The 14,771-nt window shown below is 41.3% G+C and overlaps 1 protein-coding gene across 1 annotated transcript in view; it reads left to right on the top strand.

The window, feature by feature from the left end:
• TMEM163 (transmembrane protein 163) overlaps positions 1-14,771 on the top strand; it is a 140,671-nt gene that overhangs the window by 66,595 nt on the left and 59,305 nt on the right. The window contains exon 3 of the mRNA XM_069732839.1: positions 10,617-10,660. Coding sequence (XP_069588940.1) covers positions 10,617-10,660 — 44 coding nt within the window. The remainder of the gene's footprint in view (positions 1-10,616; positions 10,661-14,771) is intronic.

Below are 14,771 nucleotides of genomic sequence, written 5' to 3'. Positions count from 1 at the left end.
TGGTCCAAAGGCAATAAAACAAAAAGACAGAATGGGATTAAAAAATCTCTTATATATATATATATCCCCTTAATGACCGCCAATACGTCTTTTAACTGACCTCACATATAAGAGAATAGCCTCTCCATACAGGTAACAAAACAGCATCTGTCAGTTGAGCACTATAGCTGACAACTTTCTGCATCAGCCACAATAAGCGTTTGTACCGTAGAAATCTGTTTAACCCCTTAGATGCTGCTGTAAATAGTGACTACATCATTATAAATGGTTAACAGAGTGTGGGGGCTTCCTCTTTATCCCAATCGGTGCCCTCAGATCTTGATGGCATGGTCCTGATGTTTGCCGTGGCAATTCATGACCAAATAGCGACCTTAGAGTCTGACGGCTGTTGTAACCTGTTCAGAAGTTAGAGGCATTTAGGTGGTAAAAATACACATTTTCATTTCTGTCATGCCACTTTGCATTAATTCCTGTAAAGCACCTGAAGGGTTAATAAACTACCTGACAGCAGTTTTTGATATGTCAGGGGGTGCTGTTTTTAAAATGGTATCATGTTTGGGGGTTTCCCAATATATGGGACCCCTAAAGTCACTTCAAACAAGGATAAGTCAACAAAAAAATAAATTTAGTAAATTTCCTTGAAAAAATGAAAAATTACTGCTACATTTTTAAACCTCCTAAAATGCTAACAAAATAAAATAACATTTTACAAATGGTGCTGATGTAAAGCAGACATGTGGGAAATGTTATTTATTAATGGTTTGCTGTGGTATGATCATCTGGATTAAAGGGATAATCATTCAAATTTTGAAAATTGCTAATTTTTTAACATTTTTCTCAAATTTTTGATATTTTTTATAAATAAACACAAAACAGATTGACCTAAATTTACCATTATCATAAAGTATCATGTGTCACGAAAAAACAATCTCAAAATTACTGGGATTTGTTGAAGCATTGCAGAGTTATTACCACATAAAGTGACACTGGTCAGATTTCAAAAATTTGGCTCCGTCACTAAGGGGATATATATATATATATATATATATATATATATATATATATATATATATACTTTATTAAAAAAAAATAAAAATAAAATAAATATTCTTTGTATTTATTTTGTAAATACAAAATGCTACAACATAAATTAAACAATTATAGATGTATATTATTATTTTTTTTTTTTTTAATAAAGTGTATAATTTATTTTTAAAGCAATTGAAGAGTTAAAAGAAGGAGATCACACTTTTCACATTCTAAAATCGAATTTCACAGCCCGTTTTTGAAAGCTTTCATTTGGACAGGTGCCAAAGAAACTCTCCATGGTAATGCAAAAATTATATTGCTTATTTTTGCATGCTGACAACCAAACCTGTCTCACTGCGAGGCTTATGTAGATGAAGCAGCTCATTCTCCAGCTGGAGGTGTCTGGGTGAGAATCAAGGACAAAGGAGATGAGATCTCATCATCTCGTCAGATCGGTGTTACCATCAGAAGGTCCTCATAATATCCTTCAATGGTCGTTTTGGAGTGACAATGGTGACACTAGCGGATTGATTCTAAACAAATTAATTTTGCTATGAATTTCTTTAAAAAAATGGGATTCTGTTAAATCCTAAATTTAGAAGGATAAAACACATTGCAACCTGCATTGCCCTCTATATGGCAGCGTGAGGCCAATCAAAGGCGTCATATTGACTTTACGTGGTGGAATGGAGCAATTATGTTGCAGAGAGGAGTAATGGGTTCTCAAAGGGGTTCTCAGTACAATGTTCCAGTTGCCTTTAATCTCCACTAGGGGGAGCATGCTGCATAAAGTCTTAGGCTACATACAGTAGACTTCTGCACCCCCCAGGGCCGTATTTGCCACCAGGCACTTGAGGGCACGTGCCTAGGGCAGGGCGATGCGGGGGGCGGCACCTGAGCAGGTATGTGTGTTTTTTTTAATTTTTTTATGAAGTCCGGTCCGGCCGGGGTCACCTTAAACACCCCCCTCCCCTCCTATCCCCCTCCCGCTCGCCCGCCGCTGCCTCCTTGGCTTGCTCCCTCGAAGACATCATGATACGGTAACCCCATAGTAAAACAGATGTGTAAAAACAGTCATGCACAGTTAAATGTCTACATTTTTAAAAACATTTCTTACTATTTGTTTACTTAAATTCACTTTCCTTCCCAAAAAAATGATGCGAAAAGAAATGCGTGGTAGGTACCCGTCCAAAAAGTCAGTGCCTGAAACAGGGCGTGGTATTGGTGCAACATATATGGGTTAAAAGTTTGAGTAGTAATGTGCCAAAAAAGTATTTGTGACACCCACATTTGGTGTGCTAGATAGTTGAAGTTAAATATCTGGTTTTAAGGAATTTATTGAAAACAATTATTCCCCCTCCTTCACAAAAAGGATTGCAGAAGAGACGCAAAAAAATCAGCACAGTCGCTTGTGACTAGGAAGCACACCATCTCTGGCTGACATTGATTTCAGATTTTTTTTTTCCCCTGTAAAAACTATTGCGCTGTCTTGCTGCTGCTTTCTAGTGCATTAAGAATGAAGAATATATATATATATATATATATATATATATATATATATATATATATATATATATATATATATATATATATATATATAATATTTAGAATTGAGAGTCCTCAGTGGTTGATACCTTTTAATGGCTAACTGAAAAGACGGTAACAAATTGCAGCTTTCGAGACTACACAGGTCTCTTCATCTGGCAAAGACTAAAACAAATTCTGAAGAATCACATATTTATGCACAACATAGCACAGAGGGAAAAAAAAAGGAGGGGGAAAATTATTTTTCTATCTACTGGCTAACATGGTACCAAGATATATATCTTTCCTGTGTATATATATATATATATATATAATTGTAATTCAAGTGCAGCAGAACAGATGCAGCTCTGCCGTATCACTGATTAATCACATTGAACCTGACACTGATGCTGGCACCCTTTCTATCGCCCTCTACCCCTATCAATTGAGTCTCTGTGTTATTTACATACTACTACTCTCATCTTTTTCACTGCTGCAGTTATACAAGTACAACACATACAGTATGGAGCATTTGTCCAATGGGTTTTTTCTTCATATCGCTATTGCTGAGCTGTGATGTGCTCTCTCTATCCAGATTCACCACAAATTGGCTGCTGAATTCTTGGCCTCGGCTTTTATACAGGCTGTAATAGGACCCCTACTCTTCTTCTCCATCTACACCTTTGGCCTTGGACAGCTCTACCTATCCGGACCTGACCTCACCTCCTTACTTACCAAAATCCCGCACTGTCAGTCTGCTATCTCGGCCTTCTTTTCTGCTCGCTTTCTACAACTGAACATGGACAAAACAGAATTCATCATCTTTCCCCCATCTCTCTACCCCTCCACCAGACCTGTCCATCAATGTCAATGGCTGCTCACTTTCCCCAGCCCCACACGCCCGGTGCCTTGGGTTGATCCTCGACTCTGCCCTCTCTTTCAAGCCACATATCCAAGCCCTTGCCTCCTCCTGCTGTCTCAAACTCAAAAATATTTCCCGGGTCCGTGCATTCATTGACTGCGACACCACAAAAACACTAGTGCATGCCCTCATCATCTCCCGCCTTGACTACTGCACCTCCTGCTCTGTGGCCTCCCCTCTAACACTCTCGCACCCCTCCAATCCATCCTACACTCTGCAGGCCGACTAATCCACCTGTCCCCCCGCTATTCCCCAGCCTCTCCCCTGTGTCAATCCCTTCACTGGCTTCCTATCGCCCAGAGACTCCAGTTCAAAAACCCTCACACTGACATACAAAGCCATCCACAACCTGTCTCCTCCATACATCTGTGACCTCGTCTCCCGGTACTTTCCTGCACGCAACCTCCGATCCTCTCAAGATCTCCTTCTCTACTCCCCTCTTATCTCCCCTTCCCACAATCGCATACAAGACTTCTCCCGTGCTTCCCCCATACTCTGAAACGCTCTACCCCAACACATCAGACTCTCGCCTACCATAGAAACCTTCAAAAAGAACCTGAAGACCCACTTCTTCCGAAAAGCTATAACCTGCAATGATCTGCAACCTACTGAACCGCCGCACAACCTGCCCTACCCTCTCCTAGTGTTTCATCACCCATCCCCTGCAGACTGTGAGCCCTCGCGGGCAGGGTCCTCCCTCCTTATGTACCCGTGTGCCTTGTTACTTGCTCATGTTTAATGTATTTGTCTATATTTGCCCCGTATTCACATGTAAAGTGCCATGGAATAAATGGCGCTATAAAAATGTATAATAATAATAATAATAGACGCTTCGGATGAATCATGCAAATGAATTTGCAAATTTTGTCAAATTCAGCTCAAATTCAACTTGCATCGAATCTATTTGCTCATTTCTAGTCGTGAGTGTTTCCAGAAACATGAGTCATTGTAACTGATACCTGTGTATTTTAGGGATTGATAATATTCAGGGCTCACAGGTGCTATAACAGGCGCCGTTTCTAGAAGGAATTTATATCCTGCCCCGATGTTTCTAGAGGTGACTGCTGCAGCCTGACGAGAGAATTGTCGCAATCTTACAAGTAATTCTCGTCTATGGATCTGTTGTGACAATGATGCTCTGCTCTTGTCATGTTTTGCCTCCGTATTATGCAGCATATGTTCCTGCATATCAATTTGCTAATGTGCGAAGATGAAATGTAGGAGGATATGGCACCTTCTTGTCGTACGCAGCGATCTCGTCACCAGCGCAGCTCCTTGATCTCCTCACATTTATTGTGATCTCTAACTAGAACGTTACGTCCTGAAAGAAGAAAAGTGCGGATCCTACGTCTTAGTATTCTTATGTATTGAGCTGGAAGATGCTCCGTGCTACAGAGACCCAAGACCGGAATCCGCCTAATGTCCATCCAAGAACCTTCAGTTTACTGACCCAACATGGAAAGTTCTCTAGTTCTTAACAACCTGTCAGACATCATAATTGCATCTCTAAAGATGGATATATAGAAAGAAAAACAGACGGGTAAATAATAGGTAGATACATGATAGATAGATAGATAGATACAGTAGATAGATAGATACAGTAGATAGATAGATACATTAAGAGATTGGGGGCAGCACACTGTTCAGAGTGACAAACTTCTATTTAATGGCGCATCTTGGCAAGCCCCGCCAAGACGGGCCATTACACAGAAGTTTTTCACTCTGAACAGTGTGCTGCCCCCAATCTCTTGAAGTAAACTGAAGGTTTGGTAGATACCTGGGAGCTTGGCACCCAAAGAATATTTACTAGTGCTGCTCGTGTTTTTTCTTTTTATAGGTATTAGATAATAGAAACTCTTAGATATATGGATGGATAGATATGAGTTAGATGGTAGATACATAGATAGTTTGTGCATTTTATCTTCATCCTATGTGTGGTGCCCACCCCGACGCGCGTTTTGTGATGAGCTATCGTCAGGGTGTGATAAATGCTCACACCGAAATGTACATCGGGGTGAATGCCTCACACAGTCCCTGGACGACACAGGTATTGTGCATCTGAGCACTTAGTTGTAATGATTCTTTCATTGCACATACTGTGACATAACATGGAGCAGTGTACAGCTTAAGCATGCAACCCTTTAGGCTACTTTCACACTGGCGTTTTTTTTAATACGTCGCAATGCGTCGTTTAGGTGAAAAAACACATCCTGCAAAGTTGTTTGCAGGATGCGTTTTTGCCCCATAGAGTTACATTACCGACGCATTGCGACGTATTGACACACGTCGCAACCGTCTTGCGACGGTTGCACCGTGTTGTGGTGGACCGCCGGGAGCAAAAAACGTTAAATGTAACGTTTTTTGCAGCCTAAGGACCGCGTTTTCCGACCGCGCATGCGCCGCCGGAACTCCTCCCCCACCTCCCCGCACCTCACAATGGGGCAGCGGATGCGATGAAAATCTGCATCCGCTGCACCCGTTGTGCGGTGCAAACAACGCTAGCGTTGGTAACCTCGGCCCGACGCACTGCGACGGGTCGAGCCCGACGCTAGTGTGAAAGTAGCCTTACTTGCATTACTACCACATATGACAATGGTGACATATCCCACAATAGCATGATATTATTTTCCCCCTGAGGCTCCATTAGCACCACATATACTGTGCCGGTTTTTCTCCTATTGTTTAGGCCTCTTATATATCTATATAATGTAGATTATTGGCCGTCAGTATGTTACATATTATATAGATTCTTTTTGCTCTTATAGATAGTCCTGGTCCGTCCTGGTGTTGTGTGCAGTCATTATTACGCTGTATAAGCAGTACACTTATCTTAGCTTTACATTATGTGTGTACCTGTCTCCTCTGTGCCACCCTCTTTCTAAATCATGCATTCGATAAAGGTTTTTAATTTGGTAATTTTGGCCTGATTTATGACCTTTTTTGTTCGGGTTTTCATTATTGGTTAGTGGGATAGAGAGAGAGATATAGATAATGCATAGATATATGTGAGATAACTAGACACAACATTAAAGTGAACCTGTCAGCAGTTATGGCCAATATAAGATACGGCCATCACCTTTCAGGGCTGATGTACAGCATTCTATAATGCCCCCAACCTGACCCGGAAGAACTGAAAAATAAGTTTTATTATGCTCACATGCAGGGCGGTCCGGTCCGATAGGCGTCACTAGTATTGGTATGGCGCCTCCCATCTTCTTACGATCCACGTCCTCCTACTTGCTTCTTCAGATGAAGCTAAAATTGAACATTTTGGGCATAATGACCATTGTTATGTTCGGAGGAAAAAAGGAGAAACTTGGAAGCATAAGAACACCATCCCCACTGTGAAACATGGAGGTGGCAGCATCGTGTGGTGGGGATGCTTTGCTGCAGGAGGGATGGCATCATGAGAAAAGAACATTATGTGGCAATACTGAAGCAACATCTCAAGACATCAGCCAGGAAGTTAAAACTTGAGCGGAAATGGGTCTTCCAAATGGGCAATCACCTGAAGCATACTGCCAAAATGGGAACATAGAACATAGTGGCTTCAGGATAACAAAGTCAATGTTTTGGAGCGGCCACCACAAAGCTCTGATCTCAATCCTATTGAAAATTTATGGGCAAAGCTGAAAAGTCCGGTGCGAGCAAGGCGACCTACAAACCTGGAGCAGTTACACCAGTTTTATCAGGAGGAATGGACCCAAATTCCCACCAACTATTGTGAGAAGTTTGTGGAAAGAGATCCCAAACATCTGACCCAAGTCATTCAGGTTAAGGGCAACGGTACCAAATACTAATGAAATGGATGGAAACTTATGACTTTGCAGTAAGTAATAAAATTCCTTAAACCATGCTTTCGCTCATTATTTTGGCATTCGGCAAATATTAATAATTACGGTAATCCTAACTGACCTAAAACGGGAAACATTTATTCCGATTTCACGTCAGATATGAAGAAAAACCTGCAGATGTGTCTTTATATAGTGGATGCCGCCTGCTGGGTTCAGCTGTATCTGTGGATGTATCAGGCTTAGATTAGAGTTAAGGACACATCTGTAGATCTGTCTTCCCCTCTGTCCGCAGTGGGTGACATTTATACATGGATATTGTGGTCTGAGCGAGAGGTTCTGCTGACAGGTGAAGAATGGCGTCTTCTCTCCAGAGCCTCAGCATTTATCATCTTCCTCGGGAAGGTCATGCACAATGCAGATGTTGGCTGCCTTATTCCTTATCCGCGCTCCAAGGAGAACAGAAGATCTCATCGAGGTCCAGGAATAAGCCGCGCTCTCATCTTTATTACATTTCTGCAATGACCAGTTCATTACCAGAGAGCAGATACATAGTTACTGAGATGGCCACCTCTTTATCCTCCTGATAATCCTGTTACCTCCTTCATTTTTATCAGCTGATTTCACAGTTTCTGTCTGTTTTTCCTGCAATGAGAACAGTATTTAGTGTATCGCACTGTTACATCAGCATGTTATGCTAGTAATATTTAGGTGGTATATGACACTATTATTTGGGTATCTTATGGTAATCGTATTTTGCACAATTATTTGGGCATGCTATGGTGGTAGAATTTAGTAAGTGTATGGCACTATTATTTGGGCATGCTATGGTGGTAGTATTTAGGCAGTGCATGGCACTATTATTTGGGCATGCTATCTTGGTTGTATTTAGTTAGTGTTTGGAGTTTTTATGTTCTCTCCCTGTTTGCGTGGGTTTCCTCCGGGTTCTGCGGTTTCCTCCCACATTCCAAAGACGTATACTGATAAGGATTCTAGATTGTGAGCCTCATCGGGGACAGCGATAATCATGTCTGTAAAGCGCTGTGGAATTAATGGCGCTATATAAGTGAGTAAAATAAATAAATCATTAGTAGTATTTAAGTGGTATGCGGCACTATTATTTCAGCATGCTGCGGTGGTGGCATTTAGTCACTTTATAGCACGATCGTTTGGGCATGATATGGTGGTACTATTTAGGCACTATGTGGCATTGTGATTAGGGCTGCGTTTTCCATAATATAATGAGACCAAGCACGGTGCAGAATACCGGGAATGTGCTGGTCTCATGAGGATTGTCACATATAAGAATTATTTTTCTTTGAGTAGATGCAGGATTTTTACTGAGGAGTTAATAGGACGTTTTTTGGAAAAGGATTTACGCCACAAAGAATAAAAACGTCTTGCAAGACTGGATCTGCCATTCCTTTATAGTCCCTCTTTTATGTTCCCCACAATAAGCGCAGGAAAGGTTACTCGATCTCTCGCCGGCGTCTTCATCTCCGCAGGCGCAGCGCATTTGTTCTCGCCCAGCAAGGTGGTTTAGCATTCGCTGTCATAATTATGAAGGGCTGCGAGGCTCCGCTCAGACACATCAAAGAAATTCTGCAATTAGGCGGTTTACAGCCTGTCCTGTCTTGAAGGTGTAGAGGAGGTTTATAGGAACATTTCTCTACAGAGCAGCATGGCGGAGGCGGGTGAACGTGTTGTCTACTATTCTAATGGCCCAGGCGCTCATTTATGATTGGAACTAAGAATAACTTCTCTATGTGACATTTCTCCTGAGCTTCTATGGAACATTTGATATTAAAGATGTATATGGCTCACGTCATGTATCATGTATCGCTCGAGTGGCATTTTCCTCTCCTTTGAGCATCCCACAGTTCCTTTTTTTTTCCTGCTCGCTATTTACATTCATAAAACACCCTCAAAAAATGAGTCTAGATTACTATAGTGCACTGTGAGTAAGAAAGAGGGGGAGGAGGGAGGTGCAGCTGCAGATACGTACATAGAGTTCTAATAAAGCAATATCGCATAAACGGTAGAGGAAATGTCCATTTTTGAGAATTCTGAGTGAATCCAGATTATCACCATTAACCCACATTCATATTTTACATTGATAACCTCTAAAAAATATCGCACATTTTTACAAACCATTTTTCACATTTATGGAACTTCTATCTTCACAATAAATAAAAAAAAAAAAGCAAAATACGTTTCTGACTTACATATTGTAGCTTGCTAAGACTCTTAAAGTGAACTTTCTTTTCAGCATTGGTTACCGATTGGCCATTTCAGCCCACTTTACAGCAGATCGGAAAGCAAGATTGAAAAGGTGGGGTAGTGATCTACTGACATCTAGAGGCCAATAGGAGAACTGCAATATTTCTGAATTAATATGTAACTCGTATTCCTGCAGCTGGCTCATTTCTGTAGTACCGAAGATCGAATGATGGGGACATAATTATGCTATTGAATGTATTAAAAAGTAATAATAATGTACCCAAAAGTAGCACACCTGTACAAAAATCTTGTGAGGTTTAGTTAGAAATTGGACAAGATAAATATCAGCAAGAGATTTCAGTGTCCTTCCTCAGTCGGCAGTGGTTAGTGCTTAATAAATGGCCGTCTAAATACTGGAAAATTAGGATTGTACGGTAAATCCACCTAAGAAGTGGAGCTCTATTAGAAGTTATATGAGCTGAGTGCTCGGAGGGAGATGTCACGTTTGTCATGAAATCTTATTATTATTGTCACAGTTCCCACTCAGCAGAACACAGGTTCTTGTCACCTAAAGATAAGCGTGACTTTCACTCCCCGTGGTTTCTAATTCACCAGTTCCCATGATGCTGTCATCTACTGATCGCTCTATTAATCACTCATTTCATGGATGAATATTATGCAGGGTTAATATTTGTTATATGTTTAATCTGTAAGAGATTATTTCTCTTCAGAATTTTTGCCTGCAAATAAAATTAAATTATTTTGCAATTTTCATATTGGCCTCTAGGTGTCAGCACAACAGCAGGAAGCCACTCCTTACTGAGGCATCTCACTTTCAGGACTGCTGTAAAGCTTGATGTAAAATGGGAAAGGGGTCTGAAATGATACAGAAAAGTTGTTTAAAAGCAAAAAAGAACAATTGCAGCATTTGTTTTGCGTCTGTGATATATACATTATACATTTATTTCCCGTTTTGTCCTCCCCTTGGTATACAACTTGCAATTTTGTGGCCGGCTGATGTCACTGCTATGAACTATAATCAGCACTTGTCATCAAGATATCACCTTATCAGTATTATTTATATATCATGTATATATAAAGACTAATTCACTGTCCGCTTCCTTCTCCAGCCGTCTCCGTGATGAGGTACAGCGCATCATCATTTGGATTTGCAGTAAGTTTTCTGTATTAATTACTCACGATTTATTATGTGTTAATTGTTATATTTGCCATTAGGGAGATCATGAGAAGCAATTTATGAAAGGGCTGTCCCATTAGGGCAATCCTGTGTCCATACGCCATACTAGGGCATAGGGACATCATAGAGGCATGTCACCCCCTCCATATTGGAATCCCTTTTTCTGTTAAAAAAAGCACAAAAAATTTGCAAGAATATAATAAGAGCAAAATCTGGCCATTTTTCACTTGGTGACAGGTCCGCTTTAAAGAGTCAATTACATTTTAATTTTAATTTTTTCATAAATCAATAGTACATGTGTAAATAAGAAATTTTGTATTAGAAAAATCCTCTCTTTCTCTTATAAGATACATTACAAAGTTGGTAATTTTCTCTTGATTTATCAAATTAAAATTAAACGTCCGGTTTCTCTTTCAGTAGGATTGGTGCCCGGGGAATACAATAGCTCTTCCAGGAATCTGGAAAGGGTTTTCCTTTTTTCCAGAATCTTGTATATTTTGAAGAAATTGGCAACTATGCTAACCGTTCTGATGTTTGTAGTCTATTACCATGGAGACACATAGATCTGCCAAGGGGCGGTAAACGCAAATAAATGCACTATGGAAAATTTATAAATATATATTTTTTTAATTTTCATGCATTAAAAATGTTGCAAAAAGAATAGAATAATATTTGGAATTGAGAGTCCTCAGTGGTTGATACCTTTTAATGGCTAACTGAAAAGATCGTAACAAATTGCAAACTTTCGAGACTACACAGGTCCCTTCATCAGGCAAAGACTAATACAACATCTGAAGAATCACATATTTATGCACAACACAGCACAGAACTGTCATTATGGGAGAGTGATAAAAAAAATTGTGTCCATAAATATTGGAACAGTTCGTAGATAAGGAGTGAATGTTTTATTGTCCTCTGATTGGGGTCTGGTTCTGTGTTATGATTCTCCATAAGGTCTGAAGTGCAAATTCCTTAATTGATGTAAAAAGACATAAATGCATGCAACACATTCATTCCTGCACTAAGTGTGTCAAAGGTTGTCATAAGTTTATACTCCCAGGATAAATTCTCACCGCCAAATAATAAGAGAAATAAAGAATGGATCTACCTGTGGCCAATCATTTTTGTATGCCTGATCATAGCACCATGAACTTGAAATTACTTGTATTGAAAGGTAACTTCAAATCTCAGAGAGACAGAAGAATCTGTGAGTATAAACTTATGACAACCTTTGCACACTTAGGGTACCGTCACACTATAACATTTCGATCGCTACGACGGTACGATTCGTGACGTTCCAGCGATATCGTTACGATATCGCTGTGTCTGACACGCAGCAGCGATCAGGGATCCTGCTGAGAATCGTACGTCGTAGCAGATCATTTAGAACTTTCTTTCATCGCTGGATCTCCCGCTGTCATCGCTAGATCGGTGTGTGTGACACCGATCTAGCGATCTAGCGATGCGATCCAGCGATGCGTTAGCTTGTAACCAGGGTAAACATCGGGTAACTAAGCGCAGGACCGCGCTTAGTTACCCGATGTTTACCCTGGTTACAAGCGTTAAACTAAAAAAAAACAAACAGCACATACTTACATTCTGGTGTCCGTCAGGTCCCTTGCCGTCTCTGCTTCCAGCACTGTGACTGCCGGCCGTAAAGTGAAAGCAGAGCACAGCGGCTGTGCTTTCACTTTCACTTTACGGCCGGCAGTCACAGTGCGGGAAGCAGAGACTGCAAGGGACGTGACGGACACCAGATGTAAGTATGTGCTGTTTTTTTTTTTTTAGTTTTACACTTGTAACCAGGGTAAACATCGGGTAACTAAGCGCGGTCCTGCGCTTAGTTACCCGATGTTTACCCTGGTTACCCAGGGACCTCGGCATCGTTGGTCGCTGGAGAGCTGTCTGTGTGACAGCTCCCCAGCGACCACACTACGATTTACCTACGATCACGGCCAGGTCATATCGCTGGTCGTGATCGTAGGTAAATCGTATAGTGTGACGGTACCCTAAGTGCAGGAATGAATGTGTCGCATGGATTTATGTCTTTTGACATCAATTAAGGAATTTGCACTTCAGACCTTATGGGGCATCATAACAGAACCTGACCCCAATCAGAGGACAATAAAACATTCACTCCTTATCTACGAACTGTTCCAATATTTATGGACACAACGGTTTATCACTCTCCCATAATGACAGTTCTGTGCTGTGCTGTTTATAAATATGTGATTCTTCAGATTTTGTATTAGTCTTTGCCTGATGAAGAGACCTGTGTAGTCTCGAGAGCTTGCAATTTGTTACCATCTTTTCAGTTAGCCATTAAAAGGTATCAACCACTGAGGACTCTCAATTCTAAATATTATTCTATCTACTGGCTGACACGGTACAAAGATATATATCTTTCCTGTAGCAAAAAATATACACCCACCAGTCTGGATAGTAATAGTATCTATTGAAATCACTGTTGTTGCAAAGTTATTGTAGTTCTGAAGTGAGATTATTATTAGTTTCTGAATTATTATTATTTTTTTCAATTAAAATATTCAGAATTTTGGTTCTGGCGTTAATGAAAAAAAAACTCTCATAATTTGCAACATGGTTTGGTCTTCAGCCAAATACAATACTCATCAGGCCGACGTAGATGTTCTGATTGTTGGTTTCCCTGCCACCATTGTCCTGTTCCAAAAATATCCGCACTCGTCTGCTTAATCTGAAACTCCTAATTGCCTTCTTTTGTTTTGGGAGAACTGATAATAATAAAGCTTCATCTTCTCGGTGGATATTTAGAGATTAATTTTTCCGTTCTCTACTGTAAACTGCAGGGGGCGCTGTCACTCAGGACTATTATTACCTGATTTTATTTTTAACTTTTTACTCCCTGGCTGCCATAAATCAAGTGTTGCAATGAAATCAGTGCAAAAATCTAATGGGAGGAGTAACAGGGAGATAATGGGGAGGAGAGACAGGGAGATAATGGGGAGGAGAAACAGGGAGATAATGGGGAGGAGAAACAGGGAGATAATGGAGAGGAGAGATGGAGATAATGGGGGAGAGATGGAGATAATGGGGAGGAGAGATGGGGAGATAATGGGGAGAGACAGGGAGATAATGGGGGAGGAGAGACAGGGAGATAATGGGGAGAGACAGGGAGATAATGGGGGAGGAGAGACGGAGATAATGGGGAGAGACAGGGAGATAATGGGGGAGGAGAGACGGGGAGATAATGGGGAGAGACAGGGAGATAATGGGGGAGGAGAGACGGAGATAATGGGGAGAGACAGGGAGATAATGGGGGAGGAGAGACGGGAGATAATGGGGAGAGACAGGGAGATAATGGGGGAGGAGAGACGGGAGATAATGGGGAGGAGAGACGGGAGATAATGGGGAGGAGAGACAGGGAGATAATGGGGGAGGAGAGACGGGAGATAATGGGGAGGAGAGACAGGGAGATAATGGGGGAGGAGAGACGGGGAGATAATGGGGAGGAGAAACAGGGAGATAATGGGGAGGAGAGACAGGGAGATAATGGAGAGGAGAGACAGGGAGATAATGGGGAGGAGAAACAGGGAGATAATGGGGGAGAGACAGTGAGATAATGGGGGAGGAGAGACAGGGAGATAATGGGGGAGAGACAGTGAGATAATGGGGGAGGAGAGACAGGGAGATAATGGGGAGGAGAGACAGGGAGATAATGGGGAGGAGAGACCGGGAGATGATGGGGAGGAGAGAGCAGGGTCTGTGCGCTGCGAGAAGCCCGGGTGACTCTGGGACTACAAGGTAATGACTTAAACTTTACTTTCTGCAACTTTGTTTTCTTATGGATCTAATCATGATGAAGACAAGGAAAAAGAAGTTAGGAGGACAGCTGGCTGACATTGGAAGCACCAGAATAGCATTCGCACTCGAGCCCAAAATGACGTCCCAAAGACCCCATATCACATAACATGACCCCCAATTAATCAGACCCCCAGTCCGTTTCCTACCCAAAATCTTTATGCACTCGGAGCCCCCCATTCATCATTGCCATTTTCCCACTTTTCTGGAGGAATTTGGTTGTTATTAACGGCTTTAGTATTTGCTTCTT

This window comes from Ranitomeya imitator, chromosome 7 (assembly GCF_032444005.1).
Source record: "Ranitomeya imitator isolate aRanImi1 chromosome 7, aRanImi1.pri, whole genome shotgun sequence".
NCBI lineage: Eukaryota > Metazoa > Chordata > Amphibia > Anura > Dendrobatidae > Ranitomeya > Ranitomeya imitator.
The sequence above is the reverse complement of the archived record's forward strand: the minus strand, read 5'-3'. Positions and strand labels throughout refer to the sequence as shown.